General features: G+C 40.0%; 1 protein-coding gene across 1 annotated transcript in view; it reads left to right on the top strand.

Annotated features, from left to right (window-relative positions):
* Positions 1-4233: 4233 nt before the first annotated feature.
* Positions 4234-22900, top strand: part of LOC122801295 (vomeronasal type-2 receptor 26-like) — a 60086-nt gene continuing 41419 nt past the window's right edge. Inside the window, exon 1 of the mRNA XM_044070842.1 lies at positions 4234-4371. Coding sequence (XP_043926777.1) covers positions 4234-4371 — 138 coding nt within the window. The remainder of the gene's footprint in view (positions 4372-22900) is intronic.

The following is a 22900-nucleotide window of genomic DNA, read 5'->3' on the forward strand; positions in this document are numbered from 1 at the left end:
AATTCCAGTTAATTGCTTTTAGAGAGTTTGAGAAGGTTGTTAGGTTAAAGTTTTTGTGGTTGCGGGTAGTAATATAATTATGGGTGCGATATGGGATACAGGGGAGTCGGTGAGTGAAGATGGGCATATGATCACTTAGAGGATCGGGAAGAGTGCCACTGTCAGAAAAATAGTGGGGATGTGAGACTAGAATCCAATCTAGAATACTGCCACAAGAGAGGTTTTTTGAAGGACGTGTTACAGAGTTGATTAGCTGGGAAAAATTATAGAGGTTGATGTTAAGGGAGTTAGTTGGAGACTGAATGGAGGCCCAGTTAATATTTACATCTCCTAAGATTATGGTTTCATTGCTGATGTTATTGGAGAGCCAGGAGAGGATATCTTCAAGTGTCGAAATATTATCCCCTGGGGGGATGTAGAGGGATGCTAGACATATGTGTTTGTGCTTGTTTACTTGAAGGAGAGTGAGGAGTAATTCAGCATTATTAAAATGTGGAATAGGTTTGTTGTAGGGAGTAACTAACAAGGAGGATGAATATAGGAGAGCTACACCTCCGCCTTTTTTGTGGGACCTGTCTTTTCTAATGATAGAATAGTTAGGTGGAATTATTTCAGAGTCTTTTATATAGGGTTTTAACCATGTTTCTGAGATAGATAGGATGTCAGGTTTATTATGCATGATCCAGGCATGGAGGGTTGCGACTTTGTTGACTATACTTTGGGAGTTTAAAGAAGTAAGTAATATAGGCTTGTGTATAGTGGTTGAGGTGGAGGGGCCTGGGTTGGGATGGATATCACCTGATAAAAGACTGGTAATCAGATGAAGGATTGGGTTAGAGAGGTAATTGAGCAGTGTAATAAAAGGATTGGGTTCTGTTGTGATGGTGAAGGGGTTTTTGGTTGCTATGGGGATAGAGTATTTCTGAGAGGTGAACAATTTGTATGAGAAAGATAGGTGTTTTTTTATAGGATATAGATGGGGAGAAATAGATGAGTGTGAATGTGAGAGAGGGGAATTAAGATGGTTAGTTACATGATAGAATTGTGAATGGTAGGAAGAACTGGGTTGGGTGAGGTAGTGAAGATAGGAAAGTTTAAGAAGTAGTAGTAGTAAAATGGAGATTGACGAAGGTTTTGAGAGCATGTTGAATAAGGTTGTTTAGTGGTATAATGTTGTAATTGTATTTTATATGTATATAAAATATTATTTTTAATTTTAATTTTAAGCAGTGGGATGTGGTAGATAGGGAACAGGAACACTTTCATTTCAATGAAGTGTGTCCTTTTTCTTTTGCTGCCCAGTGTGGGAATTAGTATATTTAACAGGAGGTTTGTAGGAAAATCATTTCTTTTGCAGTTTGTGAATGTTATTGTTACTGTTATAATGTTCATTTTGCCACAGTTAGTGGACATGGATCTCTTTTATCAGCATCCCTTCCATGTTTTGTTGGCATTGCAGACCTTCAGTGAGAGAGCACATCTCCCATTGTCATGGTATAGCTGTAGACATACACTTCTCTGTTTAGACTGCCTGCACAGTTTATACTTTCTGACATTGGGCCCGATTCCAAAAGACTTGAACTTTTTTACACTGAGAGCAGGCTGAAAACAAGTCTTCTGGAATCTAGTCCCTGGTGTAAGCCTGTATAGGTCTTAACTGAAGAAGATCACTTACACTGACAGCAACTTTTTTTGGAATCTATTTTTTATTTAACAAGCCTGTTATAGAACAGGCTCTGCTGACCATTAGATTTTGTTATGTTTTGTTGCATTTACGGCCTTGTCCACGCTACTGCAGTATGTGTCTTAGTTGCTATTATACATGTGTGGGCTGGAAAGGATGCACTGGTCTATTGCTTCTTCACTATGTTCTTTATAAGCAGTTCAGTCACCTTTTCAGGTGCACTATAATTATTCTGGTGCACCTACATCCTGTGGGCATGGGATACTACATACATTAAGGCTGGTTTTGCCAAAGGTTTGTGAGACTTCCTTCCATTCAGACCACTGTGATGAGCATCTACATAGCACACTTGACTCTCACCATCCTAAAGTGTGTAACAGGTAAGGACCATGTTTTTCATCCTACCATGTGCTGTATCCCAGCCTCTCCTGTGTATAATATGAGCCAGGTGTACATGGGCATAGTTCTGTATCCTAGCATGTCCCATGTATGCTGTGAACCAATTGTATATAAGCATGAGTCTGCATACTAGCAAGTTCCATGTATGCTGTGAGCTACGTGTACATGGGAATGGCTCTGTATCCTAGCATGTCCTGACTCCCGTGTATGCTGTGATCCAGGTGTACATGGGTATGGTTCTGTATCCTAGCATGTCCCATGTGTGCTGTGAACCAGGTGTACATAAGCATGGTTCTGTATCCCAGCATGTCCTGTGTGTGCAGTGAACCAGGTGTACATGGGCATGGTTCTGTATACTAGCATGTTTCATGTATACTGTGAACCAGATGCACGTGGCATTGCTCTGTATCCTAGAATGCTATAAATCAGGTATGCATTTCCAAGGTTCTGTATCCTAAATTATCCTATACATGCTGCACACTAGTTGCACGTGAACATGGCCTTCCATCCTAGCATGAGCTGTACAGATGTATATAGGCATAGTTTTGCATATTAGCATGTGAATATGCAGGAATAGAGTTGCACCAGTCCTGCATTAGCTAATCTCCTGTACATGTTATAATCAAGATTTTCAGCATGATACTCTAATTCACTTAAAAAAGTTAATACAACAGGTTTTGCATCAACTCTGATTTTCTGTATGAAATTCTAATGTCTAGTAATATTGACAGACTGTAGTCCTCACTGTTTTACCAGAAAATCTAAAACATTAGGAGGAACAAACCAAAACTGTAAGACAAAATCACAGGTGTTCCACAAGACAGTTTAGAGGTATGGCTCTGTTATAGCATGCCCTAACATATCTTTTGAATATTGTCACTTATGCTCTTTGATCAAACTCAGTGAGCAATATTTTGAATGAGAGATTGTCATGTCGCAGATGTCTATGTCTCTCAAGTTTCTTTAAAAGTTTGTACTATGTTCCCTTTTTGTATCTCTGCACTGCATAAAGGTACTATAGCTTTAACAGTACGTTTGTATTTTATTGCCTATGCCTTGTGCATAAATAGTTATTTGCATACAAGCATACTATTTTTTCTTGTACTGACACTCTAAATGCATACTTGTTGCTCTTTTGTTGCTCTTTTGTCCTTTTCACAGATGTGGTATGTATTGTGTTATTCTTACAAGTAGTAAAGTTATGGTTTCTATCCTCTGCTGATCTGGGTAGTGCAGTGCCACCCTGTGGTGAGCTAGTGAACAGGTACACGTGAAGTCTGAAAAATAAACATGAAGGGAAAAAAAAGTCTACACAATAAATGCTACAATAAAATTAAATGCCATTTATATACCGTTATTGGACAGTGTTGAATGGTTTTGAAAGAAGGTATTTTGGTAAAGCAAAAAAGATAAAAAAGATATATATGTATAAATATATGTATCTCTCTAAATATACCATAAGCCCACTTTTCTCTAACTTTGTATTGCAATTCCTGTTTGTAATATACTCTTACCTTTAATTTCTCTATAAACTGGATACAATTTTGCTATTAAATAATTTTCATATAACTTGCATGTATTCTTAATCAATGTTTTCATATTATGACTAATTTGGTATAATTACTTAAACTGTAGGTTTTTTTGTATTATTTTTAAAAAGTGTAAAATTAATGTACTTTGGAGCTTTTATCCCTGAGCCTCCACTGAAAATGGGCTCCTACCCAATTGTACTTCCACAGTAATCAAATGTCAATAAATAAATGTACACACACACACACACATGAACACAAGTATATGGGCATCTAGTGCATTATAAATAAAATATATTGCACTACAGGTTACACAAATTAGTCTGGCAAAGTTGCAAGTCTTGAACCAAGTTCCCTAATTGTACAGTTAAAAGTGCACAAAGCAGACTTCCATCTAATATATATATATATATATATATATATATATATATATATATGTGTGTTTATATACACTAGCATTTATCAATGATTTCAATAGGCTGAATTATTTGCATTAAGCTGTTAGTTTTATAGGACAGAATTACAAACTAATGTATACTGCCCTGAGCTTAGAACTGTTTGCAATACATGGGTGATTCCAAGGGAACTGTATACTTCTTCAGGTAATGCATGTTAATCAGAATGCGCGCAAGCTTTTACAGAAAATTTCAAGCTAGAACTGATTCCAAAAGAATCAGAAAAATCCCCAGCACACAGGTGTGGACAAGTATAAACTTGCAGGCAGAGCTGAAATCTGTGCAGACTGCTATAAGAGAAAAGGTAATGAAACACACCACCTAAATTAGGACACAGTAGGGATAGTACTGCAAGGTTGTCAATCAGATTTTCAAAGAAGTGCTGGGATACAGGGGAGAGACAAAGCCACCACAGTGATTAAGTACACATAGGTTCATAGGTTCATAGGTAGGTACTAGGCTATTGGTCCAAGGGCCTATGTAAGCTTAGCCAGCAAGGTTCCATAGCTTACGCCACCCAAGAAAGTTATTTTCCTGTGCCACTGCCGAGCAGAGACAGAGAAGTGATCCCCGGGGTGTATTTCCTATTTCCCATCCACTCATCAAGATTTTTCTTGAAGAGTGCTAATGAAGAACTTTCTTGACATAGATGGATAGCTTGTTCCAGAGTATAGGAAGTCTCTGGGACAGGAATCTATCCCTCCAGTATGTCCTGTTTATTGTGGTGACAAGGTTTAGGTCCCTAGAGTGTGTAGCTCGGAGGGATTGGGATTTCTTTAGGTGTAGCATGTCCAACAGTTCTGGGTATGACACAGCTTTATATGTTAGGCAGAGATCACCTCGGAGTAGGCGATATGCTACGGAGCAAAGCTGGAGTTTTTTGAGGTGGTCAGTGTAGGGCATTTGTTTGAGGCCAGTAATCCTCTTTGTGAAGTACTTCTGTGGCCTTTCCAGCTGCTGCAGATGTCTTGTGAGGTACATTCCAAAAGGGGCGTTGTACTCTATAATGGGTCTAATGAGTGACGAGTAGAGGGGAACAATGATCTCTTTCTTCCTGGATGAGAACCCTTTTATGATGAGGTGTGCCATGTAGAAGGACTTCCTGACTACTGTGGCGATGTGACTATCAAAGGAGAGACTACTGTCCACCTGGGTCCCAAGGTCTCTTATCACGCATTCGGTGTTAAGTAGATTGCTGCCTATATGGTAGTTCATGGGTACAGAGTTTTTACCAAAGGAGATGACACTGCACTTTTTGGCATTGAGCTTGAGGCCATGGCTCTGACACCTGGCATCTGTCTCAGTGAGGCCCTTCTATAGGATGTCCACATCATTTGGGGACTTGACTATGGCTCCTAGTTCGCAGTCATCTGCGAACTTCATAGCCAGAGGCCTTCTGTGTTAGCCTGTACTTCAGAGAAGTAGATACCAAACAGGAGAGGTCCCAGGACAGAATCCTGTGGTACTCCACTTGTCACTGCTTTGAGGTCAGATTTGGAGTCTGCAACTTTTACAGTGTGGGTTCTGTTAGTGAGCCAGTTGGCAACCCATCTTGTGACGTAGGGATTTATACCTAGTTTAGTGAGTTTAGCTATAATTCCAGAATGGGGGATGGTGTCAAAAGCCTTGGCGAGGTCAAGATAGGCTGTGTGAACCACCTTACCCTCATCCACGGCTTTGTTGACTACCTCAAAGAAGTCGATCAGGTTCAGGAGGCATGATCTGCCTTTCACAAACCTGAAGTGGGTGTGATCCAGAGTTTGGAGGTTACCAATGTGTTTGTTTATGAGTTCCATGTTGATACGTTCCATGGCCTTGCAGACCAGGCTCGTCAGGCTAATAGGTCGATAGTTCCTGGGATCAGTGGTGGCTCCCCCTTTGTGGAGTGGGATAACTGTTGCTGTGCACCATTCAGTGGGCACAAAGCCTGATGTGAGGCTATTATTGAACATGGTGTTTAAGTGAGGAGCCAGTTCATTCTGAAGTTCGTGTAAAATGCAGCCTGGGATGTTGTCTGGTCCCATGGATGCTGTGTTTTTGGCTTAAGAGAGTGCAGCTTTTACCTCCGTAGTTGTGATTACAGGGACATTGCATTCTTCCTGTATAGATATGGGCCCTTTAGGGGGTGAGAGGGGCGTAAAGTTAGCACTGAACCTATCTGCCAGGATGTTGGCAATATCAGTTGGTTCTGTAATTTTCATGCCTTTGTGCTGTAACTCAGAGCAGATCTGGGTGTTGCCATCTAGGTTCTTCACATAGCTATAGAATGCTTTGTGGTTGTCCTTGGATTTAGTGGTGATTTTGTTTTCATAGATAGCTTTGGAGGATCTTATAAGGGATCTCAGCTTCTTACTGAGACTGACCAGGGAGCTCCTCCACTCATGGGATTTTACTCTCTTTTGCAACAGTTTCTTCCTTCTGTTGTACAGTTTGTTTATGGCAGGGGACCACCAGATTGGCTTCCTTTTTTTGGAGGATAGCATCTTGGTTCTGTTTGGGATAGCATGATCCATGAACTTGTGTAAGTGCTTATAGAGTGCATTTGTGTAGGATTCAGTAGTTGTAACGGTATTGTCCATCTGCATGGGTGTCATGAAGTTCACCACTTCTGTCTTAAGAAGCATGAAGTTGGCTTTGGAGAAATTTTTTACTGTGGTTTCCTTAATGGGGGGTGGGGGCAGAATGTGGATATCAAGGGTGATAAGCTTATGGTCAGATCGGACCAACGAGGAGTTGACTTCAGGTGTGGAACACCGGTCACTCATGTTGGTAATGACTAGGTCTAGGATATTGTTGCCCCTGGTGGGGGTGTGGATAAGTTGATCTAGGGGATTGGAGTTTATGAATTCCAAAAAGCATTGAGCTAAGGAGTTGGTACATGTAAACAAACTGCTATAAAAAAGAAGTAGCTGTGGTCGTGTGTAATGGAACCAATGCAAAATTAGAAAGCTTGGAATTAATTGTGAACTGTACAGGAGAACAGGCCTTTAACTATGATTCTTTGCAAACAAGTTGGCAAAATCAGATAAATTAGCTTCAAGTTTCAGAAAAATGTAAGAATTGCAGCTTCAACTTGATTAAATCAAAGAAAGTAATCAGAGGATTTAGACAACTCAAAAAATAAATCCTGAGAAGTTTTTAGATTGGGTGGCCAGGGCTATGTGTAAAACCCTTAGATTCTTTGGCATTTTCAAAGAATCAGAACAATTATGCCTAGAAATTCATAGATTATTACTAGGTTAACTGCCTTTGTGGACCACTTTCCGCCTAGCCATTTACCCCATGTTAGAATCAAATATTGCACCTTGCGTCTGTAAAATAAGGACCTTAACCATTATGCCAACTTCCCTTGTTAATGAAGATCCATATTCTTGATCTATCTGAAGAACATAAAACTACACTTCACAGAGTGCATATAATCTGGTTGATTAGCCAAGGTGATACATCTCCTAGGTCTTTAACTGCAGTTTTCTTACTCAAGGGACAACAAATAATTTCTAGCCACTGTCAAAAAGAATTGAAAACTAACACTTACTGGTATGAATATTTTATTTTCTGATCAACCAAAGGAAGTACAGGATTCCAAAAGAAAAGTTACAAAGTTGAACTCAATGCATTGACAGGAGAAAATCAACTCTTAGCTTTTTCTATATTGCAATCCTTAAAGTGGTCCATCAATGTTCAACTCTATTCATAAATAAGGTGTTAAAAGCTTCAAAGTGTTAAAAGAATTTGCAATAGAAACAGCCAGAGCATAAATTAGTAGCCATTTGCTTAATGTTCACTTACATAACAGAATGCAGGAATGTTCCTTACCTTCTGCTCTTCTCCCAAAAGGATAATTTATCTTTTCCCCATAGTTTGTTGTTTAGACTATTTTTATCTTCCTTTGCATGTAATAATTACAAGTTCCATTTCTTAAATAAGTGTGCATTAATTAAAATTAAAGATCATGGAAGATGTTAGTTGAGCGACCAGAAATGTATTCAATCAACATTATATTCCAAAATACATGAGAAAAGAATTTAGGTTTTGGCTTAGAAAACTAAATTGCTTATTTTTGTATTCAGAAAAGCTACATTTCCTCTGGGAAGTCCTTGATTCCAAGAAGAGAAAAGCATGGGTCTCCAGTATTCTAACAAATCTAGGTACTTCACACAATGCTGGAATGCTAAGTCTCACATAATGATCTACAATAGATTTAGGGTATCCCCTGGATTCAATAAACTCTGTGTGTGTAGCTTTCTCACAGAGCCTACATGGAGTGTTTTTGCCTATGCAATATTGCTCATTGTGCGGCATTGTGCCATGCATATTAATGATGCGCAGTGCATATAAATTAGGTTTTGTGGCTCACACCAGTGTTGCTGGCTGTGAAACCTCTAATATGATTGTGGATCAAATCTCCCAACTGTTTAGTGCAAGAAATCTGGACAAAGACTAAATAATGGGGGGATAAAGGCCCAAAAATAGGGACACATTTACAATATTGTTCTTATAAATGTAAAAAGTAGCTAGAATGATAGGATTTGTGTTTCTGCGCATTTTTGGAAAGATATGAAGTACAAAACTGAAATTTATGTCATAATATACTGACTTCAATCTTCAGTTATTTTCCAGAATATCACAAATTTTGCAAGGAACAGCCCAAAAATATGATGCAAACATCTGGACATTCTGCAAAATTCTGGACAGTTGGGAGGTATGATGCAGATAGCATTTCATTGTAAGGTTGCTGTTTGCAAAAGCAGATTGTAGGGCAGCACAGTAATTGTTTTTCCCTTACTTGAGTTTTCTTCATTACAATTTGTTTGGTGCACTGTCATGGATTCTTGTTATTCCTCATTTCAACTATTTCTCCATTTTTTTTGAGGCCAGTGTTTGCGTGATGCACTGCTTAGCACAAACATGTTTTACTGTGCTCATCTGACTTGCGCAGAGCAGCAGTGCACAAACAGGAGGAATGGACCACCTAGGTTGCAGACAGGACCCAGACAGCCACAAACATAAATTGGATGCATTCAATTAATAATATTAGCCATTATACAAACATGGTAAGTGGCGTTCACTGTGATTAACAGCAAGAACTTTACAATGAATACTAAGATAGGGACTATCATATCACTAATCCTGTGGCAGCAAGTTTTAAGTGTAGGAGTGCAGATGATTTGGAGTTCTAGTAGAGTGTGTGCAAATTTTGTTTTACTTTTATGACATTGCAGATTATAGCAATGAAGTGCAACATACGCAACTGTTTTCTCAACAGTCTTGTGGTAATAGCTGCAAGTGTAGGACAACCATACACATGGTCCATTTGACTAGCACATTTACACAAGTGCCTGTATACGAAATAATCTTGAAACTGCTTGCTTGCTACTGTTGCTCAAAATTTACCATCAAGAAAACACATTGCCCTCCAGTGCACACCCTCAACTACCATGTTTGAGTGATGGTAAGTGATGCACAATGTTTTCAAATATTGCAAAACCAAAATGTGCACACTGTCAGTAAGTGTGACACATGCAATTGGTGGGAAAACATCTGGATAGAAAATCCAATTGGCAGGAAATGCTCATTCTATATTGAGCTTGAGCTATGGTAGACACGTCTGGTGTTGCTGGTGAGGGAGTGTGTTTCTGAGTGCAGAGGTGGGGTATTCAGGAGTCAAAAGTCTTTACTGGACTCCTAGTTAAGGAGCAAGGGCCCCAGTTGCTGCAGCAGGAATATTCAGGCTCAGAATACAAGTCTGAAGCCAGGAATAGTATTGCCGGGGTATTGACCAGTGCTACAGGTATCCCCTGCACTGATGAGCAATGCAGACATCATTTTGTTGACCTCTGGAGGAGGAAGCAGGGTATACCCTTGACCATTAGATTGGGGAATGTAGTACAGTGGACACACCACATATGTGTACATATCAATTTCATTGAGTAATTGTAGGAGTTAAAAAGCTGAAAATAGTCAAGACTGATATTCATAAGAGTATTCTGTTCTGTTCTGTTCTGTTATTTTCCACAGCTGCCATGGAGTGAGCCTCGAATGTGAGGTCCCAGGATGCACGTTTGTTAAGAATGCAATAAGCATGTGGTATGTTTGCATCTAAACAGTACTGTTCTAAATAGTAATTTAATAATAATGGTGATTAAAGAAGGTACTACCAGCCCAGCTAGCTAGAATTTTGTAAATAATTATATATAATTTGTGAATATCAAATTAATTTATACAAGATGCTTATGTTGCAAATGTATTAGAACTGTATGTCATGTGTATATCAAACTGATTTGTACTGAAGTTTGTGTTGAAAAGGTATTTGTAAAGTGCTTGTGTTTGAAATGTATCCACAGTGTGCACTAATGGAGAGAACAGAAATGTACATACACTAGTGTAACTGTTTAAATGTATATGTTTTAACAGAGGAAATTGGAAATTAGGAGGTTAACTTCAGTCCAGCAAACTTTAAAATATATCTGAAATTAAATCACTTTATAGGCTAGGCCATAAAGATGCTATCTCACAGATTTTAACGCAGCCAGAGACACAAAGTTTGTACTTGGAAGCTTTCTGTATTTTCTTTGGGGTGAACTAATAACTACTCTGGAAGTGTGGAGGTATGCAATTGTTTGATGACTTCCAGCACCTGCCACAGATCTGAGCAAAAGCCCTTGTGTCTGCAGTTTTACAGGTAGGTGCTAACTCCTGCCAGTTTCCAGCAGGGTGGGGGTGTATGGGAACTAGAAGTCAGATGACCAGAAGAGAGTCATTCTGCAAGCTATCCCAGAGGTAATATTTTACATATTATTTTAAGAAGTCTTTTAGTGAGACTGAGCATTCTGTAGTCTGTCTTGGGCCTGACAACAAGAAGGACCATTCACCATATCATCTGCCTTGCTTTATTAAGTAAGTTATTAGAGAATAGTATAATTCTCTTAGATTCAGTCAGGAATATAGTGAAGCTTAGTTTAGATATTGCTTTTACTTATCTGTCTGAGCCTGTCCTGCAATATTTCCTGTGATTTTGAACTGTGATGTCACTGTGAATATACACTTAGTATTTTCTTGTTCTTTTATTATTTATTATTAAATATATTTACACCTTTCATTGTGGCTAATCCTTGTAGAGATATTTAAATTTTGAGAGTATTTGTATATTTATTTGGTGACACTGTGTGGGCCACTCCTAGTAGCCTTGCTCTTGGTCAAACTACCATTTGTATTAGCATTAATATTACACAGTAAAATTGGACACCCTTTAAGTGCCTTAAATTAGCTGGTAATGGGTTCTGGTGGCAGTGATAACTATCTTATAGTCTGGGCAAGAGGGGGCATAGCTATTAAACCTGTGCCAGCCTTTCCCAGGTGTGTGTGTGTGTGTGTGTGTGTGTGTGTGTGTGTGTGTGTGTGTGTGTGTGTGTGTGTGTGCGTGCAAATCAAATATCAAAGAGTGGGTGTATCAGCTACATGGGCAGGGACACAAAGCACTGGTTGGATGGAGAGAGGTTTGGAGGACTTGGCTTGGAACCTTGGCTAAGGACTCGACTCTATAGCTTTACCGGGGGGGGGGAGTCTTATTGGGGATCTGGAGAAAGAGAGAGGAACCAGCCCCAAACTGACTGTGTTTCCTGTGTGCTCTTAAGGGAAATTGTGCTTGACTGTGCATGATACAGAGAGCTGCATTTTGAGATAATGGGTATGTACCTGTTATCCTCCCAGTGAATGTTCCCGGCAGGTGCCAGTGGTGAGGATTGAGGCTCCTTTATCACTGGCCCAGTGGAGGGTCATCATCATAATAATAATAATAATAATAATATTTTACTAGCATTAAAAGTTAAGGATGGCTTAGTTGAAAATTAATACAGTTGTATCAAATTGAGCATGCATATCTCAACTGTAAAATAAAGTATGCATGCCTTAGTCTGTAGCACAAAGCAACAGTTCCATATTCTCAAATAACAATGAGCATACATCTCTAAACTGTAAAAGGAAAGTGTGCAAGCAGTAGTCTGTATGACAAAATAACAGTACAGTATTAGAGAGTAGTCAGCAGTTGTGGGCTCAAAACCACACTTCCCAAATATGCAATACTGTTAGGCTTTCATAATTATTGCAATGTAACTTCAGACCTCTATACCAGTGGCACAAATGGCCTGCTGTAAACTGTAATCAATATAATTGGAACACGCATATGTGCAAAATATGCACACATGAAGGATTGCTGGCTGAAGTCTGTACTATAGTGTGCCTCTGTTATAAACTGGGTAGTCTTAAAATTAATGAAGAAATTTGTTAGGAATTTGTAGAGTTAAAAGTAAAGGTAACAGAATAGAGTCAAATAATTGTATCAATGCTTTGTATGTCACATATGAAGTTACTAATGTTTCCCCTTTTGTTCTCTCACCCTAATCTTTATTGTCCCTTTTTTGCCCCCACAGCACAGCAGGGTAGGTCTGTCGCATGAGATCCCCCTGCCCCCACTCCACTGGCTACAGCACCACTTCCCAGCACATCTGGTGCATGACCTGGCATCACCCCCTCTGCTGCCCCTGCACCAACTTGTCCCTCAGGTAGTTTTGACCCAGAAGATAGGCCTGTGGCTCCTTCCAGAAACAGTGATAGAGGTGGTGACATTATCACTTCAGAAGAACTACCAAGGATGATGTGGAGGATTATTCTGCACACTGTGGGTATACGGCTATGCCAGATGGAGCACCTGCTCTCCATGCTGGTTCAGAATGCCAGTAGGAAATGCAGACATTGGGCACTGAAGCAAGCAGTGCAGTGTGGTGGCAGTGATGAAAGTCCACTGAGTGAGGACTTGATTTTCACGGTCACCCAGCTTGACATGCATGGGACCTTGATTTCTCCACCACTCCCTAACCGTGGTGTTCACCCATTTGCTGTATTCCTCACCATCCCTCTCTTTTGCCTTGTCTGTCTGCAATTGCTTCCTCACCTACCCAACTTACCTCACCCGGACATTCCTACAGCCCTTCCCCAACATTCCATTCTCCCTACAAAAAAAAAAAAACTTGTCCCATACATAGTGCTCCATTTCACACATGTCTTCATAACACACTTGATTCAGTCCAATTGGCTATAAAACATGACTGTGTTGTGGTCACCCCTTTCTCTTGAGGTGACAGTCCAAATTCAGTTAATATTTTGCATATATGATCATGTTTTATTGTTGAAGAAATGGATAGCCATAGTCCTTTCCTGCATCCATCCTGCACATTCCTGGCTCCCTTCACTTTGTTTCCCCCTGCTTGCTCCCTGTTTAATCACTTTCCTGTCATCCCCATTTTTTCTTTAAAGAATTATTGAGAGATGATGCTCATCATGCACCAGTGGGAAGCAATGGTAAACAGCAGCAATATAAGTAGATGCATTTAAAGTATCATTCACACTTATAAAATTACTACTTACACCCATATTCAAACCCAGTAACATCTGCTTCTAACAACAATGTATTAACACATGCTGCCACAGAGTCAGTTAGGTAGCAGATGTATTTTATACAATCAATACTAACTGACACAGTTTAGCAAGGATTTCCCTTTGTATTCCCATGTGCTGGCTCCCCATATCACAAATGTCATATTTTTGCCATTAATTTTGTATGAAGCATCATTGTGCAATCCCCAGTAATGTTTTATAAAACATTAGTGCACTATGGAGTGTGATGGAGCACATTACACCACAATGTTAAGCAATGATAATACAAACGTAGCTCAATGTATTAGCTACAACTGTATTCAGAACCAGTACCATTTGGCCCCAAAAAGGAACTTATTACTGCATTAAGCGAATTAATACCTACAGCCAGAGAGTCAATTAGGTGGTAGATCTATGGAACAGCAGTTAAGTCTGCAATTTGCTATTCAGTCTCTAAAATAAACCTCCTACACAACTGAGTCTATAGCACCATCTGTTAATGCATTGATCCATTCATGTTTGTGGTCAGATGGCACTGGCTTCAAATCCAGGTGTATCCTGCCATTTCAAATACTCTTATGTGTAAATACAAATTCATAAGTGTGATAGTTGTTATAGAGTCTCTAAAATATGGCTAGATGGTACTGGTTTCCAATACAGCTGTATATATCACTTATAACTTCTTTTTGCAATAACTGTGCATTAGTACAGGATGCACACCATCACACAATTATGCTTTAAAGAAAAGAAATGGGAAAGATATGAAAGTGATGAAATGGGGAGCAAGCCGGGGGAAGAACAAAGTGAAAGGGCTGGAATGTGCAGGAGGTATGTAGGAAACAACCATAGCTATTCATTTCTTTAGTAGTAAAAAATGTTCAGATGTGCAGAATATTAGCTGAATTTACAGTGTCAACCCCAGAGAGATGAGTGACCATAACAAAATCATGTTTTATAGCCAATTGGACCAAATCAAATGTGTTAAGATGATGTGTGTGACATGGGGAGCTATGTATAGGATCACATTTTTTTATTTTTTGGGACAGGTGTCTTTTTTTGAGAGAGAGATAGAGAGGAATGTTGGGGAAGGGGTGTAGGTATGTCTAGGTCAGGTAGATTGGTTAGGTGAGAAAGCTATCATAGACAGACAGGACATACAAGACAAGAAACAGGGATGGTGAAGGACAAAAGAGGTACATGAACACCATGGTTGAGGTGAGGGCGGGGACATCGCAAACCCATGGATGTCAAGCTGGGTGACAGTGAAAATCGAGTAATCAACCACTGGACTGTCATCACTGTCACCTCACTGCACTGATGGCTGCAGTGTCTGACACCTGCATCTCCTCATGTTATCCAGTACAATAATGGAGAGCAGCGGCATAGGAGTATGCCAACTGTGTGTTGCACAATACTATGCACCAACCCTGGCAGTTCATCGTGGGTGAGTGACAAAATCACCACCTCTGCCACTGATCCCAGAGGGAATCACTGGCCTGTCCTATGAGGCAGAACTACCTGAGGGGTCAGGTAGTGCAGGGACAGCAGACGGATTGCTATCAGGTTGCGTCCCAGACATGCTAGGCCTTGGTGCCATAGTCGGTGGAGTGGGGGCAGGTGGATCCTGTAGGGTAGGCCTACTCCACTGTGTTGTGGGGAAAAAACAAAAAATTAAAAATTAAAAAAAAAAGAGAAGGTAAGGGTTGAGGTGAGAGAAAAACAAGGGAGAACATTAGCAATTTCATATGTTCATACTATAGCTCCAAATTTGTGGTAATATACACACAAACCCAGGTCCCACAACTGCCAAACTCAGTAGTCCAAACATCCAACATGCAATTAACTGTAAAAAACATTGTGACCTACTTATACCTAGTATGAACACTATAAGTATTTTGAACAAAATTGAAGTACACACCACTCTCTCCATTTACAACCCAGACATTATACTCATTACAGAGACCTGGCTGAAACCACACATTAAGGACAATGAGATACTTCCTCCAGGTTATAATATTATCAGGGCTGATAGAACTATCAAAAAGGTGGAGGCTTTGTCATGCTATACAAGACTGTCCTCAAGGTAGACCTTATACATAAAGAAATCTCAACATTTAGCAATGCAGAAACCCTATTCACCAAAATTCAAATCAATCAGCAGAACCATCTAAACCTAGTGGGTATTTACATACCCCCAGGTGACAACATACCTACTCTCGAGTTTATACTAAATTGGATATCTGCAAACCTCCCAAAGGAGACACTAAACCAAGGGGGCTTTAACATTGACTGGAAATCCATCAACACAGCTATCCCCTCTAATCAAATCAACCTGTATTCCTATACTCAACTTATCCAAACACCCACCTGCATTGACAAAAATACAAACAAGGAATCCATACTAGATTGGATCCTTACAAACAACCTATCCACTGCCCAATATTATGGTACAGTACCAACTGGCCTTAGTGACTATTTATCCACATTCATATTAAGATAACACCTCAAAACCACTAAAACAACTACCCTATGTAAAATCTGTAATTCAAAAATTTCATACCTGAGCATTTCATTAATGCACTAAGGTATTGCAACTGGGCTTGCCTAACAACTCTCACATGACACAAGGCAGTGTACTACTTCAATTCCATCTTTTTAAACATATTAAAGCAGATGGCCCCCCTACGGACAATTCGAATAAAAGCAACCCAGCCCCATGGCTCTCTAAAAACACAAGAGCCCTTCTAAAACTTAGGGATAAAGCTTAGGATACATGGTATCACAATAAGTCCAGTCACAACAAACATATCTTCCTTGAACTACATAATAAAGCAAAAAACAGATAAGGCAAGATAAGAAAAATCACTACATAGAGCTACAAGCAAAACATACCACTAACCCCCAAAAATTCTGGGCAGCTGTCAACCAAGTATTATAACCAGGCAAACCCACTACCCCTCCCCCCAATGTCAGAGGAGATAATATAGAGATAGCTACTCAGTTTAACAATTACTTCACTTCTTCCATCCTTAACCTAACTAGCAATAGCCAGACCTGCACAACCCCACAACCAATCAACAACCCACACTTATACCTCCATTCACTCTCAAACCAGTTCCTGCCAACACAATATACAAGCACCTCACTAAACTAAAACCCACCACCTTGGCAATTTACAAACTCCCTGCAGAGTACCTCAGAATTGTCGCTAGTATAGCATCTCAATACTTATCAACTAGTCTATCAATGAGCATACAATTCCAACCCTTTGGAAAACCTCCTACATAATACCCTTGCACAAAGGTGGTCCCTCAACTGAACTTATCAACTGCCGCCCCCATAGCAATCTTATCCCCCCATCAAAAATCCTTGAACAATTTATCCATTCTCAGCTGATGAAACATTTACTTACAAATAGTCTCCACACCAACACCCAGCATGGCTTTTGCCCATCCCATAACACCATCACAACACTTATATCCTTCACCAACACTGTCAATCAATATAGGAACAAAGGAAACCTAGTATCTGCCACCTTCCTTGATCTGTCCAAAGCATTTGATACAGTATCCCACAGCAAACTACTTACTGTCCTAGCTGAACTCAACCTAAATGACCCATCCTTGCCCTGGTGTTAAGACTACCTATACAACCGCCAACAAGAAGTTATGTGGCATAATTCCCTCTCTCCCCTTCTCCCAATAACAGTAAGTATATCACAGGGATTTATTCTGGGACCCCTACTCTTTAATATCTTTACAAACACCCTTCACACCATTACCCAGCAAGTTAAAATAGTCCAATATGCAGATGATACTACACTGATCCGTTCAGCCCTCACACTCCAAACACTCCAGACTAAAACCCAAGAGGCCTTCTCCAATATCAAAAGCTAATTAAAAAACTCACAACTAATACTTAACCCAAAAAGACTCAACTTAGGCTTTCCCACCTTACCAAAACTATTGACTCTTCTGCTCTTTTCTCAGTTCTGCCAACAACACCCAAATCTTCCCAGTATCACAAGCTAAACTTCTTGGTGTAATACTTGACCAAAACCTAAAGTTTGACAAACATATAGAACAAACCATATCCACAGTCCATAAAAAACTTGGAACCCTATACTGCTGTAAAAATCTAACCAAAGAAACCAAAATTACTATATCCAGAACTTGCCTTCTCTCTACATTGCTATATGCATCCCCTGTATTAACAAACCTTAACCTACACAAATTGTCCATGTGCTATAATAAAATAGCTAGATTCACAACTAATTCTAATTTCTGCTCCCACCACTGTCACTAAAACAGCTAGGTTGGCTAGAATTCCCCAACTTACTAATCTATAACCAACTTACCATGCCTCATTACTTGCTGTACCACCCAAACAAGATTCCTGATCTCTCAGGCTTACTCAACTTTCACAGTTCTGCTCACCAACTAGTATCCACAAACAAGCCCTTCTTGAAGTAGCTAAGTGTAGACACAGTGCTGGTGAATCCCTCTACTCCTACACAGTTGCTAAAATCTGGAATTCTCTTCCACCAAATATCAGATTGCAAAACAGCAGCCCTCACCTTTAAAACCCAATTAAAAGCCCACCTCAATCTCATCTGGCAATGTACCTGTACTGACCATGGCTAGCCCTACTACCATCATTCAGATAAATCTTCCTCTGGCACTACTCATAGGTAAAACATATAAAGAAACTACCATAACAAACTGTATTTTTAAATTAATGTATATAACTGTATATAGAATTACTGCACTTTGCTACTCAAATACATTATATTTTCTGCTTTATACTGTACACACTATATATTGTGCACTTCTGTGACTTCTCATCATACTGTGCCATGATATACTATTGTTTGCTGTAATAATTTGTACTCATCTCTGACTTTTGTATTTTTATCATGTATGTGGAGCTTTTGTATTTAGTATTTTTATGATTGTCATGTATGTGGAGCTTTTCTCCCTGGGTCTCTACTGAAAATGGGAACTTGATTGCCCAGGCAGACCAACCTGGTAATCAAATGTAAAATAAATAAATAAATAAATAAATAAAATATGTGACATAAAATGCATTGATACACTTATTTGATTCTATTCTGTCACCATTACTTTTGAGACTATCATCTCCTAACAAATAACTTTTTTTACTGTTAAGACTACCCAGTTCATAACAGATGCACACTATACTAAAGATTGCAGCAAACAATCCTTGATGCCTGCATATATTGCACATGTGTGTTGCAGTTATACTGGTTACAGTTTACAGTAGGCCATTGGTGCCACTGGTTTAGAGTTCTGATGTTACATTGCAATATCAATAAATACTTCACAGTATTGTATATTTGGGAAGTGTGCTTTCTGAAACCACAACCTCTGACCACGTTCTAATACTGAACTGTTGTTTTGGCCTACAGACTAATGCATGCATACTTTCCTGTTACAGCTGAGAGATGAATGCTCAATTTAATACAACTGTATAATAAACAATAAAAGTGCCTTTACTTTTAATGCTAAAATAACAGTACCGTTCTGATGCACACAGGGTCTATATTGCAAGACTGAAAAATCATAACTGCGAACGCTTAAACATCGAAAAATCCAGAAACACAAATTTGCTATTGTAGCACATACAAATGGAATTAAGCAGCAGAAGCTCCTAATGTCATGTCTGTGTAGACTTTATGTGTCTGTACTCCACTACTTTTGATATCCACAGGAAAAACTAGCATGGAGTCTACATGGTTGCTTTATAACTTGTTGAATAGCTCCACCAGATTGGTTGATTAGCATGCAATTCAGCTGCTTATGGTGTAATTAGCATGTCTGAAACACAAGCTAAGAAAGATGCAATCCATTAATAATCTACTCCATTATTAAAAGGCAAATGTGTAGCTAGCCAAACTGATGGTTAGGACACTTGCTACATTTTTGCAGGACTTCACAAAAGTGAATTTCTTCCAAAGATATCTTTAGAGGAACATTGAACTCCACGAGGTATTCTCCTATTTTGTTACTTACATAATGCATATGCTGGAATATATTAATGAATAATGTGAAGCAAAGATTTTTAACCTTTTATCTGTATGCATTAGTTAGTAGTGTACTGATAGCATGGCCATGTTTGTCAAGCCATTTCAGAGGTACACATGACTGACAATACATGAAAATAGAATGCTGTGTGGTAAATATGCACAAATGTTTCAGGGACATGTCCTTTGAAAGCAATTTTAGAATTTCAAACATGTTTTTTAAGCAAAATGGTTTATGTGCCTGTTCTTTAGTGGGTTGGGGGAGCAAAGAGAAGTTACTGTTATGTCACAAACTAGAATGGACTGGTCTTTTGGGGGGAGCACAGCTGAGTTACTGCTGTTGCACATACATGGATATGTTGGTCTTGCTACTCTTCTTGTTTTGCATCTGGCCTGTTGTTAGTATTTCACAGCTGTAGACTGTTTTATGTTATTCCAGTGGGTACTACTGACTGCCTACCTTTACTGTTTTATCTGGAAACAGTTACTTTGTAGTTATGTGATACTTATGTGTATTATCATTCTGTTGTCTTTTAGGACACAATGTCAGTGAGGTGGAGATCCCCACTCAGTGAAATGGAAAGCAATATCATTGTTGATGGTCTCCGGCAATATGGGGGATTTCTGCTGGGAAGATGTCGATCCAGTATGTAGCAAAGGCTACAATTATGGCAGCATCAATTCTGTGGGTGGTTACAGTCAGATATATGAACAGGTGTGCCACAGGGCCACTGACATGAATACCTCTGCATGCAGATGAGCAGCTGCTGTTGCTCGAGACCAAAGGGTAACCAGGGAGGGCCTGCTACAGAACCACTTCTTACCTCCAATGAAGATTTCCTGGTGAATATCATCCAACATGAGGGCTCACAGAAGAGTGGATGACAGCATGTCCTTGACGTGGGCGCCACTCCTTCTGAGTCCCAAGAGGAGCTTCCAGGTAGTCTTTGATATATGACCAGTTGAATACTGTTGCATAGCAAAACAATTTAAATAAAAGTTACTTCGATGTCAGATGAATTTTTTTCGGGCAATTGAAGATTTCTACAGTTATAAGCTTAGTTTGGAGTTGTCAACCACTTTCTTGTTGAATGTACAGTTAATGCAGATATAGAGGACTACATATATTACCCTCTGTCTTACTGTTAAATGTAATGATATTGCCCTTACCTCTTGCTTAACTTATTTCAGGGCCATCAGGAATCCAGCAAAATATGCATCTTGCAGTTGGTAAGGCAAATAAATTTATGTCAGTACTGCAAATCAATCTGAAGAAATATAATGTGTCATTTTAGGCCTGTTGTGTGTATTACTGTAATGTCTGTAATAGTGACAGTGCTGTTAGTTATTTAGCATGTATTGCACCATAATAGTGCAGGTATTAATGTATGAATGTGTTTCTTCCTTTTTATCACATGTGATCATGACAGTAGGAGTGTGGGCCCTGTGCCACCTGATGTCAGTGTCTCAGCAGACACTGATAATGATGGTGGAAAAGCTAAAGCACAGTCAGGGGTGCAGAGGTTGAATCTGCCACATAAGTTGACATCCAGCCACCGCCTTCATTTTACCTGGACACAGCCAATAGGCCTATGCCTACCCAGTCCACAGATCCCACATATACTGGACAGGTGGAAGGCGAGGACATTGATCAGGGAAGTGTTACTACTGTGGCTTCAGTGCCTGTTGACTCTGGCCATAGCCAAAGTGTTGGCAAGGTGCCACGCAGGAAAGTTGATAGGAGTGCTCAGAGAGGGCCTGTTGTCCCCCCCTCCACCTGGTGCAGGTGTCTCTTCCCATGTTACTCAAAGTATGTTTAAGGCCATTATGAAGGCACAGGCACATTCATAAAGGCACTCTAGAGAAATCCTCAGGGTTGTAGATGTGGCACAGGCTGACATGCATGACTGTCTCACCGTGTTGCCAATTCCCTGGATCAGATGAATGACACATTGGAATGAGGGGTGTCTGTGATGGACTGAGGGTGTCTGTCATGGAACAAGCAGTGTCTGTGATGGAATGTCTGCTGGGAGGGTAACGGCATCCTCATGGGTGTAGGTCAGCCACAGCATCTGCTGATAGCCAATGTGGCCATGCCCAATCATGCTCTCGTAGTGGCAGTACTTCCACTGGTCCATCAGTGAGTGTGCTGTCTACACCCAGATGTGGCAGACAATGGGGTCATGGTCCTGGGCATTCCTGTCAAGGCAGCACATCCAGCAGACATCAGTCACATTCAGGTAGCAGCACTGCATCTGACCTTGGGCATGGAGGTGCCACTGCAACTCCTGGCAGAGTCAGTTCTTGTGGTCAGGGACAACAAAGATGGACTGCCGCCTCTACCATGCATGGCTCACACCTGTCTGACATAGCAAGAAGTAGAGCTAGCACTGAGTTTGGCTGTGTTTATGCAGACTCACACACCGCTTTCACATGTAAGGCCCCTACAGACACACACACACACACACACACACACACACACACACACACACACACACACACACAACAGTTACATGGTTTAGCCTGCCTGCTTCCCTTTCTTACTCACACACATTCACTGACCTTTTGTGTCAGCCTAGGCCTCCTGTCCTCCTACACAACACCTTGTACAAGTGATGATAACTGTGCCATATCCCTATTTTCTCTTTTTTGGATTCAGAGATACAAAAGCTTTGTGTTTGATGCACACGGTTCATAGCTACATTAGTGCTTAGTATATCTAGATTTGTGTTGTTGAACTGATAATTATACCTGTCACTTACATTTGCCTTGCCAAGTTATACAGTGGATAGCATCATCATGTCAGTACTTCCTAGTGCATTGTCTTGTAAGGGTCGTAAATTCAGGAACTGCAATGTGTCTCATTACTTTCTAACTTTCCCCTTTAATGATTTTCCAGTACATATGTATGATGCACATCATAAGTCATGCCGTCACATTCAGGTCTCAGAATTATATGATAGCATGGTAGTCAAATCTCATCAGAACAGTAACACAGTATATGCTCTCTTTTGCATGAACCTCACCAGACACATGCAGTAGGTGGACGAAACACAGGGCTTTCTCATCAAGATAACACAGGGCCTGCTAACCATGCATTGATGTATGTCAATAGATTAAAAGACATGTTACTGCAATCTGTCTGGTATCAGATGAGGTGACATCTGCCTGGGCTCCAGGCCAGTGTCTGATCATGACCTGGTGGGATGACTGAATATGCAATAATCTGATATAGCCAATGACATCAGCATTGTTTGTTGAGCATATGGTAATAACAGTGTCCCACATGCTGGTGTAAAATACTCTCTGTAATGTCAAGTAACAGCTCACACACACCCAGTTGACTGCAGTGAGAGTA

Source organism: Protopterus annectens, chromosome 4.part1 (assembly GCF_019279795.1).
Source record: "Protopterus annectens isolate FY-2018-M chromosome 4.part1, PAN1.0, whole genome shotgun sequence".
Lineage (NCBI taxonomy): Eukaryota > Metazoa > Chordata > Ceratodontiformes > Protopteridae > Protopterus > Protopterus annectens.